Here is a 27663-nt window from a genome sequence, read left to right on the forward strand (position 1 = left end):
TCGACAGGAGCTTGGAGCTAATTTTACTTATTTTTGAGAACCACACAAAAAGATCTAAAAGGCCATTGCTTTTGTGGACATAAGATTGCCCTTCTCTTTTCTCATTCTTCTTATTTTTTTTCCCTTTGAATCTTTGAGTGTGGGTGTCCATCTCTCGGCCATTCGATCTCTTGCTTGTTTCCTCTCTTCTTCTCTTCCTTCCTTTCCAAGTAAGCTTCTTCTAGAGTTTTTTCGGGATTGATTCTTCCTCCAGCCAGCGCGATACAGAATCGCATCCAAAATCTCAGTGGTTTTGCTCCGGCAAAGCCGTGGAATTTAATTGCTTTCCCGTGAGCACCGGATGCGTCAAGGGCCACATTGCGTCCAGGGATTGATCCGATTGAATTGAGGATCGATTTAGTGATCGAGAATACTCTAGCGCTACCATCCAGCTCCAGCGCTGTAGCTTAAGCGCTCGCACTCGCCATGGCACCTCGCGCGGGGCGCGCCAAAGTCCACAAGCCCAAAGGCGAGAAGAAGAAGAAGGAAGAGAAGAGTGAGCACCCAAAGATCCATCCAGCGTTTGCGTTTTGAGATATTTTAGGTTTTAGGGGTTTAGGCGATGGCGCTCACAATGTCGTGGTTTCTTGCTCCTCGCAGCGCTGCCGGTGATGCTCGATGTTACTGTCCATCTCCCATCGGGCACGCAGATCACGCTCAAGGTAAGCGCTCGCGCTTTCTTTCGCTGGAAATGATCGATTCATCGATGGCGCGCAGGGTATTTCCACGGACCGCATTCTGGATGTGCGCCGCCTCTTGGCCGTCAATGTGGAGACGTGCCATCTCACGAATTTCTCGCTCGCGCACGAGGTAAGAGATCTGGAATTCCCTCTGGAAAATTTCACCCATCCCTGGTGTCCAGATAAAAGGAGGTCGTTTGCGGGACTCGTTGGAGATCGCTGTTCTTAAACCCTGCGTTCTTACTCTTGTCGAAGGTGCCATTATTTTATTTACACTTTGCTAGACTACAGCGTTTTTATTCTTTCTCGATTGTTTTTTCAGAGGATTACACCGAGGAAAAGGCAATCACACACGTCAGAAGGCTTCTGGACATTGTTTCAAGCACAGCGTGTTTTGGGCCTTCAGGGAAGCAGCTGACTGATACTCATGACGGAAGTCACAAAGAGAATTCTCCTTCAACGGAAGACTCGGCTGTTTCCAAAGAAGCGGATCAAAAGCACAATACTGTAGCTTCCAAAGAAGCGGAACAAAAGCTGATTGCTGCTGCCGGCAACAAGGCTGATCCGGACAAGGATGAAGACGGCAAAACAAAACAGGCAGGAGATCATGCTCGAAGGAACGGGGAGATTAAGAAGCTAGGAACCTCCAAGTCGAAAGGAAAATCAGAGGCCGCAGCTGTTATTGCAGAAGCTAAAGAGGCATCAGAGAAAGGTGACATCGACAAGTTGTGTCCTCCATCGAAGCTTGGCCAGTTCTACCAGTTCTTTTCTTTTTCCCATCTCACTGCACCAATCCAATGTAAGAATTTGTTTTTTGGTTCCGCTTCACTGATCCTGCTATTTTCAGTTCTTCGGAGATCGACGAGACAAGCATGCGAAAATCTTGCTGAAGGGGAGTTTTTTGCAATTGATGTAAGGCTTCTCAAATTTTGTTGCTTTGATCTTAGGCCCGCTACTTTCATTTTGCAGGTAAGATTATGCAACGGCAAACTCGTAACGGCTGTAGCTTGTACCTCGGGATTCTACAATGCTGGCAAGCCTCAGACAAAATTCTATCAACTTGTCAATCTGCTTCGACACGCTAGCAAGGCTTTTGCCAACGTATGTTTTACTCTCTCGCTTTTAATGTTTGACTTGCTTATGACGTGACGTTAACAGGCATACGATGACCTTATCAAGGCATTTGTGGAACGTAACAAGGTAAGCTGGATTTATTTTACAAATTTGAGAGGGGCTTATGTCTTTGCTGCATGTAGTTTGGAAACATCCCGTATGGACTTCGATCAAACACCTGGGTGGTTCCACCCACTGCAGCAGAGGCTCCATCAACATTTCCTCCATTACCTTCAGAAGACGAGACTTGGGGTGGTAATGGTGGAGGACAAGGAAGAGACGATGAAAGCGTTGAGAAGGAATGGTCTCGGGATTTCATGGTTCTAGCGCGCATGCCGTGTAAGACAGATGAAGAACGCCAGGTTCGGGACAGGAAAGCCTTTCTTCTTCACAGCCTTTTCGTAGACACGTGCCTAGTTCATGCTACATCAGTTTTGAAAGATGCGGAACAGCTGCCAGATGTACCTCTGATTGACGACCGTGGACATTTTCTCGTTAAAGAAGCGGGGTCCCTGAATGTTTTGCTAGCTCAGGACGTTACAGACGCAAGCAAAAAAGTTGATTTCAAGATTGATACTATTCATAGCCGACAACTGACACCTGAAGAGCTTTCTCAGAAGAACCTCTTCAAAGGAATTGCAGCTGACGAAAGCACCACTGTTCATGTAAGCAGTTTGCTATGTTTGCGTTTTCTTACTCGTGTGTTTGAATTTCAGGACACTGCGACGCTGGGTGTTGTTCTGATCCGGCATAAAAAATATATGGCATTGGTCGAAGCAAGGGGCCTTAAAGAAGCCCAAGAGATGATAAATTTACCAAATGATCTTCAAGTTGAGGAACAGGCAGAGGGAGGAGCCAATGCTCTAAACGTCAACAGGTAAACCCATTCAAACTTTCTTTATGCTTGTTTTGCTGATGACATTACTTTTTCAGCCTACGAAGTCTCCTGCATCAAACGGCTAGCGTTTCAGTGGATCCTGAGGAAGTTAGGAAGTCCAGGGATGTGCTTCAGAGGATAATGGCTGAAAGCTTGAAAGGGCTGCAGAACGAGTCAGACAGGACTGATGGATTTATAAGGTGGGAACTGGGAGCGTGCTGGGTTCAGCATCTTCAGACACAGGCCAATTCGGAGAAGGCTGATGCAAAGGGATCAAACAAGCAAGACCCAAAGAAAAAAACAAACGAGAAGCTGGTTGATAAAAAGACGGTCCTTGAAAAGACCAAGCCACTGGATTCTTTGCGTGATCATGTCAGTGATTCACAAGAATCTTCTTCTGCAAGTTTGGAAAAGCCAAAAGAAGTAGATCCTCTGAAAGTACAATCGGAAGCGCATCTCAAAAGCTTACTTGGAGACGCAGCATTTACTCGCTTGAAGGAGTCGGACATAGGCCTCCATTCGAAGGTAACAAAATATATATTTTTGTATATAACAAAGCTTACGTTTGCTTCTAAGCAGACTGTCCCCGAACTTGTTGCTGGAGCAGATCAATACTATAATGACGTTGCGCTTCCTAAACTGGTATGCATTTACATGCAAACATTTGTAATCATTGTCACATTTTTGTTTTTAACAGGTGTCCGATTTCGCATCTTTAGAATTATCACCAGTTGATGGGCGCACGTTGACGGACTTCATGCACACACGAGGCCTCAGAATGAGATCCCTGGGTCGGGTGGTAAGTCTTTTGTTTCTTTCTCTTTCTTCATATGCAAACTTTTAATTATTTGGCTTTTTGTTTGATAGAGTAGGCTGAACTCTCGAAAAATCTTCCACACATTCAGTCTCTGTGTGTTCATGAGATGGTTGTTCGAGCGTTCAAGCATGTACTTCGTGCAATGGTTGCAGCTGTCACGCATCCATCCGAACTAGCAGTCTCAATCGCCGTCGCACTCAATGCAATGCTGGGAACTCCTTCCAAAGAGTCCATGCTCGAGTCCTCCAATACGTCCGAGCTTCTGACTTGGAAATGGTTGGAAGCCTTCACCTTGAAAAGATTTGGCTGGACACTGTCAGTTGATCCTCGGCCCGAGTTAAGAAAGTATGCAGTTCTTCGTGGCATTTGCCATAAGGTAAACGTAAACTGTCTGCTTTTACTCTCTAAATTGTGTTTTCAGGTTGGTGTGGAAATCGCACCTAGAGATTACGACTACCAATCTCCTAACCCCTTCAGTAGCGCTGATATTATCAGCATGGTTCCAGTTTATAAGGTACTTTTTTTCTCTGTGGTAACCGTAAATGATTATATTATACGGCAGCAAGCGGCTTGTTCATCTGCGGACGGACGGACACTGTTAGAATCGTCAAAAACTGCCCTGGATAAAGGAAAGTTAGATGATGCGGTTGCTTACGGCACGAAGGTATTTACGATGTTTCTTAAACGTATGCTAATGCCATTTTTGTAGGCTTTGGCGAAACTGGTGGCTGTCTGCGGTTCTTATCACCGAATGACTGCCGGAGCTTATAGTCTTTTGGCAGTGGTATTGTATCATACAGGGGATTTCAATCAGGTCTGGTCTTGTCACTTGCGGTTTTATACAATCTAAACGTTTGTCGACGCTTCTCAGGCTACCATCTACCAACAAAAGGCTTTAGACATCAATGAACGCGAGCTTGGCTTGGACCATCCGGATACCATGAAGAGCTATGGAGATCTGGCTGTCTTTTACTACCGGTTGCAGCATACCGAACTAGCTCTGAAGTACGTTCTTTTGTGATTCTTTTTAATTGATGACCTTAACCTTCTTTACAGGTATGTCAACCGGGCCTTATACCTCCTTCACCTGATCTGTGGACCCTCCCACCCGAACACAGCAGCTACATATATCAACGTTGCAATGATGGAAGAAGGTCTAGGGAATGTGCATATAGCGCTTAGATATCTTCACGAAGCTTTGAAATGCAACCAGCGACTTTTAGGAGCGGACCACATCCAGGTAAAGATTGGGGAACGTTTAAACTGTTCTGAGTTCTAATTTTTTGGATTTTAGACGGCCGCTAGCTACCATGCCATAGCTATCGCCCTTTCGCTAATGGAAGCGTACTCCCTCAGTGTACAGCACGAGCAAACAACGCTTCAAATCTTGCAAGCTAAGCTTGGTCCTGATGACTTGCGCACACAGGTACTAACTTATTTGCGAGTGCACTATTTTATTCGATTTGTTCTTTTTCTTTCATTATGTAGGATGCAGCTGCTTGGCTGGACTATTTCGACTCAAAAGCTGTAGAGCAGCAAGAGGCTGCACGAACTGGGGCACCAAAACCAGATGCTTCAATCGCCAGCAAAGGTCATCTCAGGTATAACTCGGTCCATGTAAGAAATCATGCTTGAAACAAATATGACGATACTCGGAATGTGATGCTCAGTGTTTCAGATTTGCTAGAATACATCAACGCTGAAGCAGAACTCAAAAGAAAGGAGTTGGAGAACATCAAACGCAAACCAAAGCGTTCAAAAGTACGTCCTTCGCTTTTATGCATTTGCTCAATAATAATAATATTTTTTTTGCAGCCTTCTAAAGGTCTCTCAAGTAAGCCATCAGATGAGGGAGCTGATGAGGATCAGAGCTTCTCGGACACAGACTCTGCGGAATCACCACGCGAAGCTCCACCGGACGTTATTTTAAACGAACCTGCAACGGTAGAGAATGGCAATCACATCATGGAGGATAAGAAAATAATGGTACCGCCATCCACAGCGATGGAGGACACGTATCTCTTCGAGGACGATGGGTGGCAAGAGGCAATGCCTAAAGGACGGCATTTGAACGGGGCTGTCAAGAACTTCTGGCGCAAAGGATCAAATGGTTTCACAAGGAACAACAATCGCAGGAACTTGCTAGCCGCTGGTCAGAATAAGGAGCAGCAGCCTCTTGTGCAAGCTGCCGGTAAAAGGAAAGTCACAATTTCGTCAAATAATGGCGCTGGAAACTCCCCGACGGGTGGAACGGCAGCACCGACGGTCAAAACAGAGCTGGGTTACCGCAAGCTCGGAAAGTTTTTCAATAACAGGTCTCCCTCCAGCAATGGCTCAACGCATAACGTGCCCGAGCTTTCAACAGTAACTTCTCCGCAGTACACAATCAAACGAGTAAAGAGCAGTAGCAATCAAGCGAAGGTAGCCAGTGTGGATCCTGAGACGGCCTCTGTGTCGTCCTCTTCTTCAGCTGGAGTACCGTCGGAACCGCCAAGATTAGCTTCCTCTGGCAAGGGACACTTTTCCTACAAACAAATAGCATTGGCACCACCCGGGACATGCACGAGTCCACCACCTATTGTGGACAACAAGACTCAGTTGGAGGAATCATCTAAACCGGAGGCTACAGAAGTTCAAGCAAAAGACGTGGATGGTACTGAACGTGACGCTTCTCCGGACCGCCACGCACGGCCTTCGCAGCCAGCTGAGGATGCAAACTCTAAATCATCTGGTGTGGAGGAAGTGGGGACGACGGCCGAAACACAGCAAAGTATGGCTGAGGAAGTCGGCGACTCCTTGGACGTGGAGGACCAGCAGACAGACTCGGATGGAGGATCGTCAAAGAGGCTTTCTGCCGCAGCGCCACCGTTCAGTCCCATCGCCAATCCCCCCAACGTGGAGAGCCCGACAGGACCGGCAGTGGTCGTCACTCCGTTCAAGGATGGAAAGAGTTTGCCAAACGCAAACTTGTCGTCACAGGCGGCTGTTACACAGACGACAGTCGCAGTCACTCCCATCAAAAAGTCCTCTCAGTTTCATCTCGGCAGAGGTCCAGCGAGATCACAAGGTCCTTTCAACTCTACGAAGAGGACTTACGTTTTCGCTCCTCGAACGCCTCAACCTCAGCCTGTGGTACAGATACCGGAAGAAGCTCAGCAACCATCCGAAACAGTATCAAAGTCGGCCCCAGTGACTCCCAACACAGGTGCCGAGTTCAGTCCCGGTGGGAGGAAGATGAACCCAAACGCAGCGGAGTTCGTTCCCGGAAAGCCGTGGTTTTCGTCGCAGCTGCTGGATTTTCCTCCTCTCGTTAAAGGTGACCCCCGCCAACTTATGGTTGCAGTACCGGTTTACCAGTACAGCAGTGAGCTCGAGATGGAATACGCTGCCGCTGCCGCCGCTGGCGCGCCTCAGAACTGCCTCATGATGGAGCCCATGGTTCCCATGGGATTCGAGAGTGCTCCTCCACCTCCTCCAGCCGAGGACATCATCAAAACTCTCGAAGGCAGTGGTGAGGCAGAAATGCCAGTAGCAGCAGCAGAGGGGACGAGCAGTGTCACTCCGGCATCAACCTCTGGCTCTACTGCGACGAAGCTGTGGGCCGACCTTGCAAGCGAGAGCGAGTCCGAGGGCGACGAAGCTCTTCACGGCACTCACGAATCAAATGGTACACAAGCTAACGGTGAGGCCACCACCAACAAAATTGCCGAGAACGGCAGCGATGCACGAAGCACGACAGAGTCGTCCTCCGGCGACGTGTGTTTCGAGCACAGCACCCGTGCGCATCACAAAGGCTACGGGGGAATGGTGCACAGACCCGATGGCGGAGATTGCATCCCTCCAGTGCAGCCGGTTGTGATCGTGAGGTAACCAGCCTCGCTATAGTCTAGCTCACCCGGCGAAGTACAGGCCAGAGTGACGAGAATGAAGAAGACGACGACGAATGACGCCGATAAGCTTAGCTTCAATCAGCGAAATCAAGCCGCCAGCTAAGAGCAAAGCATGCAGCTCTCGAGGATAATTTGCCGGGGTGGTGGTTTGCTAGATTCAATTTTTTGGAGTGATTGATCCGAAAGAAGAAAAATGGGAGATGGAGCAGCAGTAGTAGTAGCAGCATTGGGAGCATCAGCAGCAGCAGCAGTGGCAGCAAAACTTAGCCAGTGTCAGAACTGGGAAAGAAAAGGAATACGAAAGAGCTCTCTCTCGCTCGTCTCCTTGCGAGCTGCTGATATCCAGTCCGTGTGACCTCAAGTACTGGGACATGTCGGCATCACTAGTTACTGGATTAGTTCAGTATCATCGGCTTTGGTTTCCTGGAATGGAGTGGCTTACGGAATGGTCAGATATTCTGGGAGGAAGTGATAAGATAGAGACGGAGAGAGATGCGAGACCGACGAAGATGCCTGCTGAGCTACGCGACGAAAGGCTAAAGATCAAGTCTTTGGGAGAGAAGGACAAGACTGGAGGAAGAAAACTCGAGATTAATCATCGCTGGTATCATCTCATCATCTCAACTCAGTCTGAATCAACAACGTAAGCTCGGCTATGTACACTCTGGCCGTCCTGATCGTCGGAAGCTCGCTCCCCGGCCTCCTCGACCTGAGTACTCTCCGGATCGACGACTACGACTTGCTCTAGCTGGCTCTGGTGGTGGTGGTGGTGGTGGTGATGAGCTCCAGACTGCTGCTGCTCAGGCTGGTGATGATGGCGACGGTGTTGGTGTGGCACAGCTGCTGTGGTTTTCTCCGGACTGCCTGGAACGAGCAGTGCGTTACGACAGATTGGACACGAGGTGTGCGAGTGGAGCCACTGTTCGATGCACTTTCGGTGGAAGCCGTGGCTGCAGTGTGGGAGGATGCGAACCATCTGGCCGTTCCGGAAGTCGCTGAGGCAGATCATGCACTCGGTCCAGCAGCCGCCGCAGCCGCTGGTGTCGCTCTCGGCCTTTTCCCGCAGCGACGATGATCCATACCTCACCAGCTGGAAGGATTTGATTATCTTTTTGGTCAGGCCCGAGGCTGGCTGCTGCTGCTGCTGCGGCTGCGGCTGCTCCTCGTCGCCCAGTGCCGCGGTTTCTTCCGGCTGCTCGTGGTGAGGATTTTGGTTTTGGTTGTCGGCGCTGCTGCCATTGCATTTGATGTTGTCCCAGGGAATGGCGCAGATGATGACGCACAGGAGGATAGCAATGAAGATCATGGTGACGTGAAGAGCCGTGAATCTCATGGGAGAGGAGGAGGAGGAGGAGGGAGAAGTTCTTGGGAAAGAAGCTGCGTTGATGCCATTGCCATTGCTGACGGAGCTTGAGGCTGGAGGAGAAGGCCATGGAGGTGCCAAGTCTTCCATCACCACAGCAATGTCAGAGGATGAGGAAGGAGAAGGAGGCATGAGGAGCAGCAGCAGCAGCAACATCCTTCTACACTCTTTTCTGGAGGAATCAAAGGAGAAAGAATAAAGAGGGAGGAGAGAGAGAGAGAGAGGTGTGGAAGTAACTTTCAAGGAAGAAGTCCCTCATGTAGTAGTAGTACCATTTTGATGATTGAAGTGATTCTCCTCCTCCTCCCTCCTCCCCTGTTGGCCTGCAAGCTTCCTCCAAAATATCCTCACAAACAATTTGATTGGGAATGAGATTTCCTGGGAGCTCCAAGAACAAAAATTTGTCACCTGGAAAACGAGCTAACCTTCTCCAAAATCCCAACAACACAAAAACAAAGACACACCCCCACCACCACCACAGCTTACAATCAAACCAGAAAAACTTGTCTTCTCTGTTCTCCCATAGCCAGACCCTCTTCCTTCTCTCCCTCCCCCCCTCGCAATCTCTGTTGCCTTGCAGAAAGAGAGCATTTACATTTACTATGGTTCAACTACCTCTGTGGAGAGAAAAAAAAGAGAGGGACAGAGAAATGAGAGAAATTCTGGATACTTGTGATTCAATTCATCTCCTTGATCCTAGGACCACAGGAGACTAAATCGCTCCAGTCCCCTTCTTCTTCTACCGCTCATCCCTTCAAATCAGAAAGAGAGGAGAGCTCCTTTCAGATGTGAAGCGCCTTTTGGCTTTGACACACACTCTTCTTTTCCCTCTTTGTTGCGGAGCTGTAAGTAATGCCCGGGCTCTCTGGATCTCGAGTGCGCGCGCGTGTCTAAACGTCGGTGTGTGCGTACATTGTAGTTGAGGGAGAGAAGTTTGCGAAACTCCCCTGGCCACTTAAATTCTCCGCACTCTCCACAAGTCCCCTTCCATGGGATTAAAGAAAGCATAGACTAACCAAACCACGTTTCCTCTAGCATCTGCCTCGCAAAGATCACTGCTTCTCCACCACCACAAGAAAGAGAGTGCCATCAATCTCCACTCCCTCTTTCACATTTACGTGAGAGCCCACCATTGCGGGCCTAGGAACGTAGCCCCTGACCCTTGAGAGCGACACAAAGAACACACAAACAAATAGAATTTTGTGCTCTCTCTCTCTCTCTCTCTCACACACACACATAGATCAGTGTTTTGAGGCCAGAGGTAATAAGCGTGAAGAGAAGGTGGCGGCTTTGATTTTGTGAATCAGTGCGTGAGTAAAAGAGAAGAGTGAAGAATCATGTGCATTTTCCTGGGAACGGCAACTGGTGTATTGAATCTCTTGAAAGCGAAAGATCTCTGTGTGTGTGTGTGTGTGTGAGAGAGAGAGAGAGAGAGATTAGAGATTACTCAAAAGTGCAGGCCAGAAGGGATTGGGAGAGGAAGACTTTGAGTCCATTGGCAAGGCCGTAAATGAGACGTTAAGACGTGCTCAAATATCTGGCGATTCATCTCTACATGTGGTCTCGGCATGGATCGCGACAGTGATCTCGGAACTGCAAGCTTCTGGACCTTCGCATTTGTTTATCGTTCAACCGACGAGAGATACAGGCGAAAAAAGAAGGGAAAGAAAAGGAAACAAGGATATAGATTGTCTACCAGCGATGACCATGGGTCTAATATATAAGCGTTTCTTGTCTCATCTCTCACCTGGGGGGGTTTTTTGGGGAAATCTCCAAATCATTCACGCCATTTGCAACGTTGCAGCGTGACAGGCACAGCCACAAACAGATGGTGATATCGCTTCACCCCACGGAGCAAAAGTGCTACAAGGGACCCTCCCGGAAGAAGTGACCATTTTAAGGTCTTCTCCGTATTTTCGCTTTCTCGTTTCTCGGACAGTTTTGGGGGCCAAGAGCAACGTAGCCAAGCCAAATTCTTCGAGATATAAAGCAAAAAAGAATAAAGAATATAGCTCGTGGAACAGTGATTGACTCCCCACAAATGCTCATTTCTCCACGCCAAAGCATCTTTCCATCCTGTTCGTATTTGCCTTCTTATAATTCTTTTTATCGTCTGTCAGGTGCGCTTTGTGGGCGTACGAATCTAAGCCCGCGCACGCACCAGCAACAAGAACAAGAGCCCACACAGAAGCAACACGAGAAACAACCAAAAGTTCTTCCTCACGATCATGAGGCCTCGTTGCGAGTTTAAGATAGGGAAAAAGCCACGAACAAGATCTAGGGAGGAGAGTGGAAAATGATTTAGAATGACATCGACAAACACCTCTTCCAAAACCCCAGTGCCTTAGTTTGGAACTGGACGACCTGTTCAAGCAAAGACTAGATCGAAAACAACCAAGAAAAACTTTGCACAAGTAGTTCCAGAGGGAACGTTGATCCCACACTCAAGGGGCAGGACGAGCGCCTTTCCAACTGAGAGGCCGGCCCTGGGCGTCTCGGGCCCTGACACGGCCTGGCAGAGGCAAACTTGGGAGGTTTTGGAGATGGAGTCGCAGCAAGCAGCGGTGGGAGCCTGCCTGGGCCCTGTGGCCTTGATCGCGGGAATGCAAGGCTGTATATCCGCCAAGAAGCAGTAGCCATTCCCCATTTCCACCATGGGCAGCGCCGCAAACACCACCAGAAGCACCACCACCTTCGCCATTCCTGTTCTTGGGCTGACGATCCCAAAAGCTCGGAAGTCTCCCAAACTAGTATAGATGATCCCTGGCTTGGATCGATTGGATTTGTTTTTAAATCCTGGAGCGCTGTGGAGGAACGATCGCGCTGTGGGATTTTAGCTGGGGATACATGATCTTCTGCCACCCACACTAAGCTTGTGGAGCGAGCACGTTACGAGCGTGAAATCGCGCCTTCTTTGTCCCGATTCGCGGGCTTTTCAAACTTTTAAATAGCTTAACTTAGGGTTTAATGTAGAGCTTTGTTTGGCGCGGCGATGTGTAGGAGGAATCCATGGCCCGAGAACAAGGGCTTGAGGAAGGGGCTGGCTCGCGAGCACAGCGCCCTCATCCTCTTGAGGATCCGGCTAGAGAAGAGAGGAGGAATCGCCACATTGAATCGCTTGACTCGCAAATTCCGCCTGCTCACTCTGATGTGTTGGTACGAAGAGCGCGAGATTCTCCTCTGCTGCTGCCGCTGGCTGCTACCGGCGCTGCCCGGGAAAACGCGAGCCCAAATCTTCCTCGTCACCGGCATAATTGCCGCTGCTGAGCTGCTGCTGCTGCTGCTGCTGCTGCTGCTACCACTTGCGGAATTGAATGGTGGTGAAATGTATCCTTAGCTCCAACCAAGGCGCTTGAATGTGACCCTGATCCTGCCGAAGAACTCACCGCAATTGAGAGCCCAGCACGAGATTGCGACTTGCAGTTGCGCGCTGGATTCGTGAGAGGCAAGGCGTCGAGATCGGTGCTGCCTGAGGGAAGAATAAGGGGGAGCGTGACCGCGATCGGCAACGAATGCTGCATCCATAAAAACAGAGCACCATCAATGTGATGGATTGACCCCGCTGACCAAACCAAAGAACTTTGAGCTACCTCTCTTTTGCAGACTTTATTTCTCCCGGGCCTTCACGCGGCTTGCACCGATTTTAAGAGGTGGTGGTCGACCCGGAATCAATGATCTTCCACCACCGCGGATCAACGCCATGTCCTTTTCACAGCTACCAAGCATTGACTCCAGGAGCCTGCCTTTTAGAACTCGCAGGCTCCTTGCCGGAGAATCGCGGCCGGATGGTGTCGAGCATGGCGACGATCAGCTGGAGAGCTTCATCCGGGTGGTGAGATCCTGCACCAGTTCCAAGAACCTGGATGAGGGCCGACGGATCCATCTGAGGATAGCGAGGAGCGAGCACAGGAGTAACAGGTACCTTGCGAATTTGCTGATCGAGATGTATGGCAAGTGTGGCCGCATTGCCGACGCTGCCAAGGTCTTTGATCGGATCCAGGAGCCCAATGTCTTCTCGTGGAACATCATGTTTGGAGCGTATGCCCAAAACGGGCATATCGAGGAGATGAAAGAGCTGTTTGATCGGATGCCCGAGAGGGATGAGGTTGCCTGGAACGCCATCGTCTCGGCCTACGCTCAAAACGACGACCTGGAGAAGGCAAAGGAGATGTATGAGATGATGCCAAGAGCAACGGTAGTGGCCACGAATACCTTGATCGTGGCCAATGCAAGGAATGGCGATCTCGCGGAGGCCGATCGACTATTCCAGGGACTGGGCCGGAAGAAGAACATCGTTTCTTGGACTGCGATGATCACGGCCTATGCTCAGGCAGGCCTGGCGCTCAAGGCCAAGGCGATTTTTGACTCCATGGATGCCCGATGCAAGGATTCCCTGGCCTGGAACGCGATGATCCAGGCGTACTCCCAGACCGGCCATTTCCAAGAAGCGATGGAGCTGCTGGAGAGAATGCCGCACAAGGATGCCGCTTCTAGCACGATCCTCATCGCGGCACTCGCGCAGCAGGGATTCTTGAAAGAGGCCATGGATCTGTTCGAAAGAATGCCGGATCCCAAGAATATGGTTGCCGCCACGGCCTTGCTCCGCGCATCTGACCTGGGGCATGCGGAGCTGATCTACCACAGCATGCCGGAGCGCGATCTCGTTGCCGAGAACGCGATGCTCCAATCTTACTGCGAGAATGGCTGCCTGGAGGATGCCAAGAACTTCTTCCACCAAATGCCGGAGCGAAATATCTTCTCCTGGAGCTCCATCGTCTCTGCGCTCGCCCTAAACGGCCATCTCCAAGAATCCACTCGCTTGCTAAAGAAAATGCCCGAGATGAGCCTCGTGGCGTGTACGGCGTTGATCACTGCGTACGGCCAATCCGGTGACATGGACGCCGCGTGGCGGATATTCGACGAGATGCCCTGCCACAGCGTGGTGTCATGGACGGCCCTGGTCGCGGCCTGCGGAAGGAACGGTCATTTGGAGGAATCAAAGCGAATCTTCGACGCAATGCCGTACCGCAACCTAGTGACGTGGAACGCCATCGTGGCAGCGTACGGACAGAATATGCTTATAGACGCCGCGAAAGCCTCTTTCGATGCGATGCCGGAGTGGAACATTCCGTCGTGCGTCACGCTGCTGGCGGCATATTCTGACAGGGGGAATCTGGAAGATGCTACGCGGACATTCTCTTCCATGCCCGAGGTGAACGCCATGGCGTCTACCGCGATGCTCTCCGCGCTCGCGGCAAATGGCCGGCTGGACGAGGCGAAGGATATCTTCGAGAGCATTCCAATCCGGGGACTCGCGACCTGGAACGCGATGATCACTGGATTCGTCCAGGCTGGGGATCTCGCCAGCGCGCGATCTCTGTTCGATCGAATGCCCGAGAGGGATCTCATATCCTGGAGCGTTATGATCGCAGGCTACACCGAGAGTGGGGGTACACACGCGGAAGCCGTGAGCCTGTTCGATTCGATGCCCGTCCGCGACACAATCTCTGGTAACGCGCTCATCGTTGGCTACGCTTCGCAAGGGGATTTGGAGTCCGCCACCGCGATCTTCAACCGGATGCCGCAGCACAGCGCGATCTCCTGGGCAACGCTGATCAAATCTTATGCCCAGGCCGGGCATCTGGATCTCGCCGACGCAATGCTGCGCGAAATCCCCTACCCTAATCTCTTCGTCTGGAACGCAGTGATCGTGACATATGCCCAATGTATGAAGCTCGACAGGGTAAAGCAGGTGTTCGATTCCATGGACGAGCGCAATGCAGTGACGTGGAATACCACGCTAGCAGCACATGCCCACAATGGGCATATTCTCCAAGCCGAGGCTCTCTTTAAAACCATGCCAGATCCAACGTCGGTGTCTTACAACGCAATGCTTAGCGGCTATTCGCAGTTTGGAGAATGGAGAGACGTAGCATTGACGCTGGCAGCTATGAGCTTATGTGGTTTCCAACCGGACGAGGTAGCTCTCACGAGTATTCTTTCATCTTGCAGCCACGAAGGCTCTATCGACAAGAGCCGCGAGTATTTCTCGTCTGCGGTGGTGGACTATGGCCTAGATTATCTCCCCGAGCATTTCTTCGCGATGGTGGATGTCTTTGGGCGTGCTAGTCAGGCTAGGATGGCTCGAGAGCTTAGCAGCTGCTTGACTCACAAGGAACCTGTGAGAAACATTTCCTGGAGCATGCTAAACTTGTGAGAGCTCAGCGAAGGAGATTTAGCTGTCAATAGTTTTTGGAGTCGCGGTTTACACTGTGCAGCATAGCTTGGAATCGATGGAAGCCAAACAGATGCCGAAAGCTTGAAATCCTGTCAATGGAAATCTGGAAACCACGGGAGTGTTACAGTCCAGCCATGTCAAGCATGCTTACCGGTATTCCATGACATAGGTGGACTTGCTCAGCTTCCCAAGTAGCAAAACAGCTTGCTTACCTTGGTCCTGTATCAGCAAAAAACAAAACTGTCAATTTTCCGGAGAAAAGGAGAGTTTTTGGGTACCTCAACTGTCAGCTGAAAGTTTTTAACCGAGGTCTTGATCTTGGCGCCCATTTTTGACGACTCACGAAAGTCGAGTTCATATCTTTTTAAAAGATTGTTGTAACGAGGTGTTTTAGATACGAGCTCCTTGACATTGCTCATGTTTTCCTCCCAGTCCTTTCCTAAACCGAAATTAAACTGCGAGTTCCCGGAACATATGAATATCGAAAGAACAACGAAACACTAAGACTGCGTTTTACCTGAATACTAGAACCATTTGTTTGAATCGACTGATACTTCGGGATAAAAGCCTTCAATTTTCTGGAGTCGCCCGTGAGCGTCGTGACTGTCGGCTCGAACCTTCATAAAGAAAGCCAAAGAAACAAGCACTAGCTGTCAATCAAATGGATGACATTTAAGCTGGAAAACGCTCACGTCACAACGCCCTGAAGCACCTTCTGTCGAGCACTTAAAAAATCCCCCTGCAGCCATGGATATAAAATACAACAAGCTTCAAAAGAAAAGGCAACCAGAGTAAAGCAAAAGAAGGCTCCAATACCTGTTCCCAAAGTTGGTACCGCGATCCAACAAGGTTCGCTCCCAGGTTTCCCAAATATCCTTCGTCTTGCGACTGTAGCACCGTTCCGATGGTGCTTTGAGCGATCAAAAACTCCGAGCGCCCGACCCGTCGTCTGTGACGAGCAACAGCCAGCAAACGATCCTGTCGACCTTGGCCCTCCTGACAACAAGACTTTCAGCCACTAACTCGAAGAAAACCGAGCAGAGTTTCACTTACATCTGTGTAGAGCGAGTAAACCGAGGGACCATCTCGATGCTCTCGAACAATGTAGCATCGACACTTCCCCACATCCACAGGCAAAGGCTTGAGGAGCAAAACTCTGCCGAAAAAGAAAGAAAAGAGAAGCCTCTCAAGAGAAGTCTCGAACAAAGCACGATAAGTAGAGGAGAAGGAAAGAACCTGTTGCCAAGAGTCGACCACGCAGAGGCAGGAGCAGCTTCTTCGTCCCAGACATAAAGCCGGTGATTTGGAGTGGCACAAAACAGCGGAGTCTCGCCTGAAAGCTCGCCAGACTTGTTCTTGTTGCTCGAGCTCAAATCCCCGGCATTGTTGCTCCTGTTGTGCTTCTTGGACGCGCTCAAGGGGCCCCGGTTGAGCTCGCAAAGTGGCTCCGACTTGGAGACGATGGAATCGAAGGAGTGGTGCCTCTGGCTTCGACTCTTGCGCAGCGCTGGAGAGGACGAAGAACGGAAGGCATTCTCCTTGAGAACGTCGATAACGTTGCGCTGCACCGAGGAGCTGTGGCAAAGGTGCATTGGAAGAGCCGAGCCACCACCGCCACCGCAGTCGACGAGGACTCCATGGCCGCCAGACGACTTGGAAGACTTCTCCTTGTCTAGAGAGCCACCGAGAGGATTCAAGTAGGACTTGAAGGACTGGTGGCTGGAGGATTTCTTGAGCTTGCTGCTACCGCTGCTGGACATTATCCTCCTCCTCCAGCAGCAAAGTCGCTGGAAGATGGGTCGGAGCAGCAGCTGCCAGGCACTGGATTTCTCCCGCTCAAACACTTCAGCAAAGGAACTTCCACTGGAAATTAAAGAGCAAGCTCACCTGGTGCGATAAGTTTGCCGAGTGGATCGTCAGTAGTCCCATAGTGGTGGTGGTGATGTTGTCTCCTCGTGGTCCATGCCAGAGAGCTTTTTCGATCTAGCTCGGTTTCTCGCTGCTTGTCACCACGTTGAGATCTGGCACAAGCATTAGATGATGTAAGGCCGTGAAGTCATTGAATTTTCCACATATACCATGAATGAGATAGCGCGCAAGAGGCCTGCCTGCGAGTGTTCTTCCCTCTTTCTTTCTGAGCGACAGTGACCTTGGACCGCGCCTGGACACCGCTGATCGACGAGAGAAAGGCTGTGGCATTCGGTTACCTTGTCGCGGCATCCATTAATCCTCAGATGCTAAGAAGAGCGCTTAAATCAATCCATGCGTACTGGAAGAAACCTCGTGATCGTCACAGGAAGTGGAAGAATGTAGCTAGCCAAGAGATCCAGCAGCCGTGGAGAGGACGAATTTACCCCCACAATCCAAGAACCCTAAAAATACAGGGGATTTGGGAGCTTGGGATTGGGATTTTTGCCGGGCTTGAGAGTATTTGAAATTTACGTCTGACAAAGAAAAGCTTTTGCTTTCACTCATCGTTACTTGGAAAACGGTTGATTTCGAAGAAGACGTCAAGAGCTTTGGCATTTACTAATGCAATAAGATTTTACCCTCTGACATCCTGTCAACGGTTAAAAAGCTAAGGTAAGTTTCAAATTTGAGTTTCCATTGCCGGGATTTGAACCCGGGTCACCTGGGTGAAAGCCAGATATCCTGACCGGACTAGACGACAATGGATTTGTACTTATGAGAGATTTCTTAAGGTTGATAGAGGGAGGTTTTAGTGATTCCATATAGGAGCCCTAATGTGCTTGGGGGCGCGAAGCTATGGTCGGCTTCGTCGTCGAGTATGCGAAATCCGGTAGGTCGGCGTGCAAGCACTGCAAGCTCGAGCTCGCCAAGGGCGAGGTGAGAATCGGCATTGTGAGCAAGGGCGCCGGATTCGCCATGACCAAATGGTAAAGATTTTCCATTCCTTTATAGCAATTTCTTTGTTTTCTTCTTCTTGTGGAAGGCATCACTCCAAATGCGTTTTGGAGCTCCAAGCTCCTGTCGCGGACGTTCTCAAGGCCAAAGGCTTCGCTGCATTGAAAGTAATTTTATTTTTTCACAGAATGCGATGAGCCATGAGAACTTTTTGATTTGGTACAGGCTTCGGATCAAACTATTTTGAGGGAGTTGCTACAGCGAGAAACCGTGGAAGTGAGCCGTAAAAAGATTTGTCTCGAGAAGAAAGCTGTCGTGCCGGAGGAAACTCGACTGCTTTGGCATGCAAAGTTGTCCAGCTTTGAGCCATCTCAGTTCTCTACATGCTACAAGGTTTGTGTTTTGCATTTAACGCTTTTGATTATATTCATCTCTCAAGACGCATAGGATTCATCTCTGCCCATGGGGTGGAAGTCATTTTCCTCCATAATCGTGAACACTGTAAGGTTTCTCTTACGAGAACACACGGGATCAAGCTGAGACAGTACTTTTACTCGATTTGCAGCCAGATGATAGTGGAACTTTGTCAGAGAAGGTTGCAGCTTTCGACTTTGACGGTTGCCTTGTGAACACTGACGTGAAAAGGTGATATAAATCGCAGCTAGAATCTTTCCTAATCAACTCTCTTTTGCAGAGTGGGTGCTCAAGCATGGTCCCTACTATACACTTCTATACCGCAAAAGCTACAAGCCTGCCACGAAGACGGGTATAAACTGGTGAAGTGCTTGCTGATTGCTTTCACTATGCGGCCTGTTGTCAAACTGTTCTTTTTCTTGTCAGGTGGTGTTTACAAACGAGTCCAACATCGATAGGTGGACAAAGAGCCGGCAGAAGGCCATCGATTCGAAGCTGGGAAGGCTGAACGCGTTCATGGATCTTGTCAAGGTTCCGATACAGGTATTGTTGTTCCGATAAAAAACCACATTTTGACAGTGTTGCTCGCGTTTCTAGGTGGTCATTTCGTGTGGCCTGGACGGTGACCCGTGTAGAAAGCCTGCGCCTGGCATGTGGGAGTTTATGGAGCGGCACTTGAACGGCGACATCGCCATAGACAGGAGCATGTCTTTCTATGTTGGTGACGCGGCTGGAAGAGCAGGAGATCACAGTGATGCTGACATTGGATTTGCAAAGGTGAGAGATTGGCCATACATTCCAACTAATGCATTCCAGTCCTCCTTCCGCTTGCACAGGCAGTCGGGCTCAAGTTTTTCGTACCCGAAGATTATTTCGACGTAAAGCAGAAAACATCTTTGATCGATTGAGTGAAAGGATTGTTCCAGTTACCTTGTCACAAGCTTTCGTAACGGTCATTGGACTTCAATCGCTTCGGTTGTACATTTCTAGGTTACAATGGTGCTTTCGTCGACGTTCATTCGTTCTTGGGTTTCTTCGTCAACCTTCACTGCGTCCTCGTACTTTATTTCTTCCCATGAACAGGCACCGACGGACAGTTCTCCAGCTCTGTGGCATCAAACTATACCATCAGCAATGCGATAGAGAGATGGTTTCTGAGGTGGCTCTTTATCATCGTCTTTGTCGTCGAGAAGTTGAAGCAGCAAGGGGAAGTGTGGGATGGAAGGAAAACCCTTGTCATATACAAAGATCTTGCATAAGCATCTGCCATGTGTGAAAGTAGAACCACGTCAAAGTATGTTTACATCATCAAGGAAATTGTACAATGTGGCCTTGAGTTTAATCATTAAAAAATGATTACTTAATTAATAATACAATTTCCAGAATTTTCTTCTTTACTGATTTTTCGCCCCCCTCCTCGTCCCGTCGGAAGTTTGACTTCGTTTTATCATTTGTCCAAAGTCCCTAGCAAAAAAAAAGTTTAAGAAAGTATTATTTATCATCCCATCCCATCCCATTTAGTACTATTATCGCTTCGCGTCGTCGGGACTCCTGCAATGGGCGGCTTATTTTCTCGAAATTCAGTTTCCCAGAGGAGGTGCTGCTGCATTCAGATCAACACAAAGCTCCCATCACACACAACACCACTCGACCAGCTACGCCTTCATCTTCCCAATGGACTACCCAAGCGCGAGCAGCTCGTGGGCATTGCAATGGTGATTCTGCCCAGCGTCCGAGAGAGCCGCGCAAACATCGAAGTTACTCTGGAGATCAGAAGCTTCTTCGTGGGCGTGGACGACGAGGATGTAATCATGAGCGCCAGAGCTTTAGGATTCTATCCCTACCGCGTCAAACTCTGGATCGAGCCAGAACTTGGTGAAATGAAGAGCTCTGTCAACATTGTTACCTACAATTTCCGTGATGGGGATGCCAATTCCAGCACGCACATCACGAGCAGCAATGGTGAGATTGGAGCTCAACTTAAATTATGGCCAGTATCGCTCAGATTAAAGAAGACGTGGGGGCGATCAGTCCACAACCCCATGGAGTACGACTCAATCACCGTTGGAGTTCCTGGGAACATAGCAGAGCTTGAGTGGAAACTCCTTCGCTGGAATCACAATGGAATGAAGTATAATCCATCCAAACCATACTATAAGCTCAACTCTCTCAAGGTAAATCATTGCTTTTGTTTCCATCTAAAGGTGATTCATACAGCCTCCATTGCGAGGAGGACGAACAAGGATTAACGTGGAAGACTTTCCCATTGTTGTGTGGCATCTGCCGGCAAGCATGGCGTCCAAGTTTCCTCTCCGGTTCAAGCTGCGTTTGGTGGCCGAGATGCATCTCCTCTGGTACGCGAGAAGCAACTGGGTGTACCGCAAAGCCAAATGCACCAGCGAGAGAATCGAGTTTTCTCACGAGTTTCTTGTCACTGAGGGCGAGTGAGAAGCCATGTATACCTGTTTGTATACCTGTTTAAGTGGCCGCACTGCTTTGCTTCTTTTGGAGACTCCCCTGTTCTTTGGGATCCGGTATTTGCTGAAGGTCACGGTGTCTTTGAAGGGATTTCCGCAGGTACCTAATCTATCTAATATGTCAGACGACCAAATCTTTTGCTGTGGAATCATAAGCGCGCAATCGTGCCACAACTATCTCGGTGCACCACAGCTTTTCTCCATGCTGCGAGAGATTTAATCAAGGGCTCTCTCGAGGAGAAATTTGAACAGGCGCTTGGTGCGCCTTTGTCCTGTGGAGATTTCTGCCGTACTTAGAGAACTGAACATGTTTGACTTAGCAGCTTATAGATAGACTCAAGCGAGGAACTATGCTTGAGTGAGGCCTCCCTCGTGTCCTTGCAGCACATATAGAAGCTCCATGTTGCCTTCGTTGTACACTGCTATGGTTCGATCGTAAGAACCAGCCGCAAGAAGATTTGTTTGGTGTCCGCTAAAAGCTAGGCACGACACAATTCCTGCAAGAGGCCCGTGACCGTCGAAAGACGATCACCCTTCTTTGGAACTCGTTGGCAGTGACGACCGGGATTTGGGGCATCAAAAATTCTAATCTTTTGTTGTATCCACAAAACAGCCTACGAGCGCCATGGGCAACCATATCAGAAATCTTCTACCTGTTACCCACAGGATTAAAAGCGACTGACAATGCTGCTGAAACTTCAATTGTAAGTTCTATAATGAACTGGATGATCCTGCGTTGTAGTCATGAAGACACAAGTTGACAGATTTACAAGAAATCAAAAGCCTTACTGAAATTCAAGTGCAAGAGATTAAAACGAAGAACCTGTGGCGACCATGTGAGGACCAGCAAAAATCCACAGGCTCTCCTTCAATGACATAAACTCAAGCCCATAACTTTCATGATCCAGGAAAAAATCTAGAATCATACCCGAGCAAGATCATCCAATGCCTCAACTTCCAGAGTGTTTGGAGGCCTGAAGCCACAAATGTTCCATCAAAACAACCCCACGAAGAGAAGAACAAGGAAGAAAAAACCACAAAACCTAGTGGACTTACAGATTGAAAATCCTGAGCCTCTTGTCCTCGTTGCACGTCAGAAAGCAGACCTGCAAGAGAATGCCATAGAAATTGCATAGAACAAGCTATAGGTCCAGTACATAGAAACGCAATGGAAACTTTTTTTCTTTTCTTTCTCACCACTTGACAACCTTGAAGAAATTGTTGCCGCTGCCATCCAGCCGGAACTGACGATGCAAGTGATAGAGTCTCTGCGGCGGAGAATCGAAATGCACGCGAGGGCACCACAGATACGAATGCAGCGCTGGCAAATTTTGGGCACACTTATCAATCACACATCGATGATCTGGAGCTCCTTGCTGCTGCTCATGGACGATCCATCACAACTGGGGCACTGGATCTTCCCCTGCCCCTTGCACGCCCGGCATTTGGGCCCCGAATTCCGCTCCTTGAGGTCGGAGAACTCGGATCGCTGGAGCCACCCCATGCTCCAAAGCTTGCGATCCTGGAAATTTGGGAGAAGATAAAAAAAAAACCAAGAATTCGATGGAGAAATCCTATTCTTACCCGGAGATTTTGCGCATTCACCCACAGCTGGGTGGTGGTGTCACAAGTGGCCACCATTTGGACGAACCATTCCTTGTCGCTCATCCGCTGCTTGGCTCGAGCTTCGTAGTGGCGCCATCCAAAAGTGCGCTCCATGGCTGTCCATTTGGATCCTGGAGACTCGAGAGAAAGATTGGGAACAAGATCGATCACTCCCCAATTCACTCACCAACAACGCGGGCCATGTCGACGGGATTTTTGCGGTGGTATCCTCCCAACGCGAGCGTGCCTCGGCCATCGCATTGCTCGCATGCCATCTCTCCATAGCCTAGAAGTCTCGGTTTTGAAGGTGAACTGGCCGGAAAGAATTCATACCTTTGCAACATCGGCAGGGGAGTGGAGGATACGCATCACTGAGCGGTTTCACAAATTGCGAGCAAGATTTTTGGTTGCTGCTGCTACAGGACCTGATAGGAACAAGCGACCAGCAGGACTTCAAGCTCTTCATCAGAAGTCCTGATATTTTTCTCTGTATATGGTATAATCGTGAGCAAGTGTTTTAGCGTGCTTCTACACCACAATTCTCAAAACACTAACACAATGTAACAAATGAGAAGGCCTTCCAAAAAACAACAATCTCATAAAACTAGACGGTCATGCACATTTGGGTACTGTTTCCGAGCAGGATCCGGCACTCGTTTTTCAGCCATGCCCTGGCTCTGCCCGGTCGTTTCTTGGCCTCTTTCAAAGAGTTTCCTCTTTTCTTGGGGAAGGGTTTTCAGACTAGCTTGATAGCCCCATTGGCACATGAGACGCTCTGTTTTCCTTTGTTCCACTTCTACCTTCTCAGGTTGCCCAGCTTCTTAAGAATGTTGATTTCATCCTGTTCAAGGTTGGTAAGGCACTGGTTCAGCTCAAGCTCATGCGTCGTGTACGCTACCTTCCCTTCCTCTGTACTGTGTGAAACAGTTGCGCGGCTGGGCAGATGTACACACAGTGCACCCCAGTATGCCAGCGTTGAATCTCTTCTTGCGTCACAAACTTGTACTCTGTCTTCCTGTGTGTTTCTGGACGAACAGTCACCTGCAGTGCAAGTTTACCCACGCTAGCACGCCATCCACATACTTGAACGAGTACTTCCCGGGCAACATGTATATTGCCTGGTGCGGCTTCCATTGATATGGCCTGATCACTGCTGGTTCAGCCTCCAGCTTGAACACTTCGATTTGTTCCCCTTGGAAGTTCAACCCGATAGCCTACATAGCCTCTCCGAGAAATCGCAAGCCCACCCCACTTCCGGCCAAATCGCGTTGATTTTCTTGAGTTTGTGCACTTGTACTCTGGTGAGCGATAGACTGTGCCCTTCAAGCGCTCTAAACCAGCTTCTGCATGTACTGCATGGAGATAGTTGGTGCAAAAGGATCCATTGCGAACATAGCCCTTCAACACAGATGCGGGATCTCTACCTCCCCTGCATACCTGTACTTGATGTAGTCTCGGATGGATTCAAAGGGCTCAGCTGGCCTGAAGTTAAGCAGGACCATTTCCCAGTCTCTCTTTTCGTCCAGGTACCTCTCCAAGCTTAGTTCGGCCGCGGAGACCTTGTTCATCTCCCGTATCCAGGTTCTGAAAACGTCTCTTGTAGACGACTGGCGGTGTGATGCCTTCGATGTACTCTTTACAGGCCTAGTCTAGGAAGAACAGGGACATTGGGTGCTTGTCATCATAAAGCATAACATCCGCTTCACGTTCAGGATGCTCTTGAAGCATTGTGCCGAGGAGGGTCTGTTGCAGAAATGAAGCATACTCGTTCTGCACATAAAATTTAGTAAGCGAAGTATGGCAGGAGAACTATTACCTGGCCAAAGACGACATCCCTCAGCTCATACCGGGCTTAGTTCGGCTGCGGAGTCTTGTTCATCTCCCGTATCCAGGTTCTGGAAACGTCTCTTGTAGACGACTGGCGGTGTGATGCCTTCGATGTGCTCTTTACAGGCCTTATCTAGGAAGAACAGGGACAATGGGTGCTTGTCAGCATAAAGAGTAACATCCGCTTCACGTTCAGGAAGGATGCTGTTGAAGCATCTTGCCGAGGAGGGTCTCTTGCAGGAATGCAGTATACTCGTTCTGCACATATAAGCGAAGTATGGCAGGAGAACTAATACACGACATCCCTTGGGATGTCCTGCGCATCAACAGCTTCAAGCGACAAGGCCTTAACGACAAAGTCAGAGTAGCGCTCGAGGGCAGTCATCGGAGTGCGTTCTGAACGATCCCGGCGCAATGCATCTAACTTCTCTTGGCCATCGCAAAGCACAGTAATGTAATCCCCGGCCGCTCTCCTGTCCAACAAGAATTCGGCAAGGTCCGCGGGAGAAGAGATGTCACCTGGCGTCGGAGATCCTGCTGAGCATCGAAGTGCCAGATGCAAATTATTCTCTCATGCTTAGATAAGCGGCAAATGAGCTCAATCGCAAGCGCGCGCAGGAGGCAGCTCTTGCTGTTATGATTAAACCAAGGAAGACGTCTTCTTCTTGTTCGACGGCAATCTTCTTGAGGAGGGAACCATACTGTTCTTTTTCTTGTCAGGTGGTGGGAAGGCTGAACGCCTTCATGGATCTTGTCAAGGTTCCGATACAGGTATTGTTGTTCCGAGAAAAAACCACGTTTTGACAGTGTTGCTCGCGTTTCTAGGTGGTCATTTCGTGTGGCTTGGACGGTGATCCGTGTAGAAAGCCTGCGCCTGGCATGTGGGAGTTTATGGAGCGGCACTTGAACGGCGACATCGCCATAGACAGGATCACATCTTTCTATGTTGGTGACGCGGCTGGAAGAGCAGGAGATCACAGTGATGCTGACATTAGATTTGCAAAAGTGAGATACATTCCAAGTAATGCATTCCAGTCCTCCTTCCGTTCGCACAGGCAGTCGGGCTCAAGTTTTTCGTACCCGAAGATTATTTCGACGTAAAGCAAAACACATCTTTGATCGATTGAGGGAAAGGATTGTTCCAGTTACCTTGTCACAAGCTTTCGTAACGGTCACTGGACTTCAATCGCTTCGTTCTAGGTTACAATGGTGCTTTCGTCAACGTTCATTCGTTCGTGGGTTTCTTCGTCAACCTTTACTGCGTCCTCGTACTTTATTTCTTCCCATGAACAGGAGAATCTCCACACCGACGCACAGTTCTCCAGCTCTGTGGCATCAAACTATACCATCAGCAATGCGACTGAGAGATGGTTTTGGAAGTAATTGCCTGTTAGAATCTGCGGTGGCTCTTCGTCATCGTCTTTGTCCTCGCTAGTGCTAAACCTCCGAGCGCCAGAAGTTGAAGCAGCCAGGGGAAGCGTGGGATGGAAGGAAAACCCATTGATGGTATCTGATTGTAAGCGAAAGTGAGGGAAAGAATAGAATTTTTTGGTTTTGTACCTGAGGCTGCGTGAATGCTGGCAGTGAATTCACCAGTTCGAAGATCATAGAAACGAATATCACCGTCCTGCTTGGTTGCACCTAGTGAGCACTGAATAAAAAAGAAGAAGATAACTCAACCTCGCCTCCTGTGCCGAGGTGTTGAGCATATGGTTCAATGTCAAACGCTATCCTCTGGTTCGTGTTAGTAACAGCTCTTTCAAGCCTGCGCAAAAAGCACAAGCTAAGTAATCTAGCGACTAGAAAATTCAGTTGAGGCATACTTGTACACTAAACTCGTTGTATACCGAACGTCCCAGCAGCATATCGATGGATCCTGGATCGAAGCACCATAATGAGGATAGCCAACAGAAGAAGAGACTTTGAGACCTTTCGAGCCCCGCTGTACAGATAGTTGCCGTCCTTGGAGAACTGAACCTGTTCGAGAAACGAGCTTAGCAGCGCATAGATAGACTCGAGAGGAAAGAGAAGAACTATACTTGAGTCAGGCCTCCTTCGTGTCCTTGCAGCACATATAGAAGCTCCATGTTACCTTCGTTGTACACTGCTATGGTTCGATCGTAAGAACCAGCCGCAAGAAGATTTGTCTGGTGTCCGCTAAAAGCTAGGCACGACACAATTCCTGCAAGAGGCCCGTGACTACTTTTGTTACTATAGTCGAAAGACGATCACCTGTAATGCCTTCTTTGGAACTCGTGAGTGTAGAGTGCTCTTCGCAGTGACGACCGGGAGTTGAGGTATCGAAAATTCTGATCTTTCTTTTGTATCCACAAAAGAGCCTGCGAGCGCCTAATGGTCAGGCATGGGCAACCATATCAGAAATATTCTACCTGTTACCCGCAGGATTAAAAGCGACTGACAATGCTGCTGTAACTTCATCCATGGCATTGTAAGCTCTATAGCTGCAGCGGAGCTACAGACAGGTAAAAACACCAAATCTATACTCTGCTAGACGCAAAACTTCAAGCTTACATTACCAGTAGCAGCATCCCACAGATGAACTGGATGATCCCGAGTTGTAGTCGCGAAAACACAAGTTGACAGATCTACAAGCAATCAAAAGCCTTAGTAAACAGCAAGCGCAAGAGATTAAGACGAAGAACCTGTGGCGACCATGTGAGGATACCAGCAAAAATCGTACACAGTCTCTCCTTCCGACACCGTCAATGACGAGACAAGTGGATCTAGAATCAAGCCGATAACTTTCATGATCCAGGAAAATTCTAGAATCATACCCGTCTTGGCAGCAAGATCATCCAATGCTTCGACTTCCAGAGCGTTTGACGGCCTGGAGCCACAAGTGTTACATAAAAAAACGACCCCACAAAGAGAAGAACAAGGAAAAAACAGCACAAAACTGGACTTACAAATCGAAAATCCTGAGCGTCTTGTCCTCGTTGCACGTCAGAAAGCAGGAGCCATCAGGAGACCTGCAAGAGAATGCAATAGAAATAGCGTAGAACGAGCTATAGAACATAGAAATGCAATGAGAACTTCTTCTCACCACTTGACACCCTTGAAGAAATTGTTGCCGCTGCCATCCAGCCGGAACTGGCGATGCAAGTGATAGAGCCTCTGCGGCGGAGGATCGAAATGCACGCGAGGGCACCACAGATACGAATTCGGTGCTGGCGCCTTCTCTTCTTCCATGAAAAGCCCTACATAAACCCTAAATAGCAAACTCAATCAAATGATCTGGAGCTCCAATATTTCCTTGCCCGCATGCCCGGCATTTGGGCCCCGAATTACAAAACGCCATCAACTCGTTCGATGTCGATTGCGAGAATGAAAAGGGAAGACGTGGCTACTATGAGATCTTTTGATGCAGGACATTGTGTGTGGCTTGGAACGCTAAAGAATTTCTTTCTTGAGGAGACGAATATGAAAATCAAGTCTGG

At 49.1% G+C, this 27663-nt stretch overlaps 8 protein-coding genes and 1 non-coding gene across 15 annotated transcripts; 3 read left to right on the forward strand and 6 right to left on the reverse strand.

The window, feature by feature from the left end:
* Window positions 1-62: 62 nt before the first annotated feature.
* Window positions 63-7755, forward strand: LOC9650846 (protein TSS). Of its 4 annotated transcripts, XM_024677410.1 has the most exons (23): window positions 66-535; window positions 640-701; window positions 757-849; window positions 902-974; window positions 1042-1518; window positions 1567-1631; window positions 1689-1820; window positions 1878-1919; window positions 1976-2497; window positions 2549-2709; window positions 2766-3234; window positions 3289-3351; window positions 3407-3508; window positions 3582-3902; window positions 3948-4040; window positions 4089-4190; window positions 4236-4340; window positions 4398-4531; window positions 4583-4766; window positions 4821-4952; window positions 5015-5127; window positions 5197-5287; window positions 5342-7755. In XM_024677410.1, the coding sequence occupies exons 1-23, from the start codon at window positions 466-468 to the stop codon at window positions 7394-7396; spliced, it is 5661 nt and encodes a 1886-aa protein (XP_024533178.1). In that variant the 5' UTR covers window positions 66-465; the 3' UTR covers window positions 7397-7755. The 4 variants fall into 4 exon arrangements, with proteins under 4 accessions (XP_024533175.1, XP_024533176.1, XP_024533177.1 ...); XM_024677408.1 differs by having other exon boundaries at window positions 64-535; window positions 1567-1820; XM_024677409.1 differs by having other exon boundaries at window positions 64-535; window positions 3948-4190.
* A 228-nt stretch (window positions 7756-7983) lies between these two features.
* Window positions 7984-9957, reverse strand: LOC112347091 (RING-H2 finger protein ATL72-like). The gene has a single exon (XM_024677411.1). It carries the CDS (start codon window positions 8933-8935, stop codon window positions 8042-8044), a length of 894 nt encoding a protein of 297 aa, XP_024533179.1. The 5' UTR covers window positions 8936-9957; the 3' UTR covers window positions 7984-8041.
* Window positions 9958-10980: 1023 nt separating this feature from the next.
* Window positions 10981-11599, reverse strand: LOC9651517 (tapetum-specific protein A9). Its single transcript, XM_024677397.1, has one exon. It carries the CDS (start codon window positions 11478-11480, stop codon window positions 11148-11150), a length of 333 nt encoding a protein of 110 aa, XP_024533165.1. The 5' UTR covers window positions 11481-11599; the 3' UTR covers window positions 10981-11147.
* Window positions 11600-11771: 172 nt separating this feature from the next.
* Window positions 11772-14996, forward strand: LOC112347129 (pentatricopeptide repeat-containing protein At1g09410, mitochondrial-like). Its single transcript, XM_024677478.1, has 3 exons — window positions 11772-12106; window positions 12383-12761; window positions 12846-14996. The coding sequence occupies exons 1-3, from the start codon at window positions 11772-11774 to the stop codon at window positions 14994-14996; spliced, it is 2865 nt and encodes a 954-aa protein (XP_024533246.1).
* A 9-nt stretch (window positions 14997-15005) lies between these two features.
* Window positions 15006-17437, reverse strand: LOC9651518 (tubby-like protein 4). Its single transcript, XM_024677396.1, has 11 exons — window positions 17225-17437; window positions 17096-17178; window positions 16905-17038; window positions 16254-16838; window positions 16071-16173; window positions 15834-16013; window positions 15710-15756; window positions 15535-15634; window positions 15296-15472; window positions 15169-15236; window positions 15006-15120 (listed from the first exon to the last, which is right to left on the reverse strand). The coding sequence occupies exons 4-11, from the start codon at window positions 16775-16777 to the stop codon at window positions 15045-15047; spliced, it is 1275 nt and encodes a 424-aa protein (XP_024533164.1). The 5' UTR covers window positions 16778-16838; window positions 16905-17038; window positions 17096-17178; window positions 17225-17437; the 3' UTR covers window positions 15006-15044.
* Window positions 17438-17619: 182 nt separating this feature from the next.
* TRNAE-UUC lies at window positions 17620-17693 on the reverse strand. Its single transcript has one exon. It is a non-coding gene; the product is annotated as a tRNA-Glu (tRNA).
* A 69-nt stretch (window positions 17694-17762) lies between these two features.
* On the forward strand, window positions 17763-25361 carry LOC9651519 (polynucleotide 3'-phosphatase ZDP). 2 transcript variants are annotated; one of them, XM_024677328.1, is made up of 9 exons: window positions 17763-17914; window positions 17971-18049; window positions 18108-18275; window positions 18330-18383; window positions 18448-18527; window positions 18577-18658; window positions 18723-18799; window positions 24937-24976; window positions 25031-25361. In XM_024677328.1, the coding sequence occupies exons 1-9, from the start codon at window positions 17784-17786 to the stop codon at window positions 25304-25306; spliced, it is 987 nt and encodes a 328-aa protein (XP_024533096.1). In that variant the 5' UTR covers window positions 17763-17783; the 3' UTR covers window positions 25307-25361. The 2 variants fall into 2 exon arrangements, with proteins under 2 accessions (XP_024533096.1, XP_002972339.2); XM_002972293.2 differs by lacking the exons at window positions 24937-24976; window positions 25031-25361 and adding exons at window positions 18894-19073; window positions 19133-19632 and having other exon boundaries at window positions 18723-18839.
* Window positions 21067-23137, reverse strand: LOC112347072. 2 transcript variants are annotated; one of them, XR_002992656.1, is made up of 7 exons: window positions 22712-23137; window positions 22566-22664; window positions 22358-22509; window positions 21971-22295; window positions 21830-21879; window positions 21702-21747; window positions 21067-21639 (listed from the first exon to the last, which is right to left on the reverse strand). XR_002992656.1 is itself a non-coding variant. In XM_024677329.1 (4 exons), the coding sequence occupies exons 1-4, from the start codon at window positions 22842-22844 to the stop codon at window positions 22122-22124; spliced, it is 558 nt and encodes a 185-aa protein (XP_024533097.1). In that variant the 5' UTR covers window positions 22845-23137; the 3' UTR covers window positions 21928-22121. The 2 variants fall into 2 exon arrangements, 1 of the variants encoding a protein (XP_024533097.1); XM_024677329.1 differs by lacking the exons at window positions 21067-21639; window positions 21702-21747; window positions 21830-21879 and having other exon boundaries at window positions 21928-22295.
* On the reverse strand, window positions 25304-27454 carry LOC9650848 (telomerase Cajal body protein 1). 2 transcript variants are annotated; one of them, XM_002972499.2, is made up of 14 exons: window positions 27270-27454; window positions 27133-27195; window positions 27001-27053; window positions 26869-26949; window positions 26738-26811; window positions 26596-26678; window positions 26438-26544; window positions 26245-26387; window positions 26135-26182; window positions 26029-26081; window positions 25886-25970; window positions 25766-25832; window positions 25593-25715; window positions 25304-25532 (listed from the first exon to the last, which is right to left on the reverse strand). In XM_002972499.2, exons 1-14 carry the CDS (start codon window positions 27413-27415, stop codon window positions 25402-25404), a joined length of 1257 nt encoding a protein of 418 aa, XP_002972545.1. In that variant the 5' UTR covers window positions 27416-27454; the 3' UTR covers window positions 25304-25401. The 2 variants fall into 2 exon arrangements, with proteins under 2 accessions (XP_002972545.1, XP_024533095.1); XM_024677327.1 differs by having other exon boundaries at window positions 26869-27053.
* Window positions 27455-27663: the final 209 nt, after the last annotated feature.

Source organism: Selaginella moellendorffii, unplaced genomic scaffold, assembly GCF_000143415.4.
Source record: "Selaginella moellendorffii unplaced genomic scaffold, v1.0 SELMOscaffold_19, whole genome shotgun sequence".
NCBI classification, from domain to species: Eukaryota; Viridiplantae; Streptophyta; class Lycopodiopsida; order Selaginellales; family Selaginellaceae; genus Selaginella; species Selaginella moellendorffii.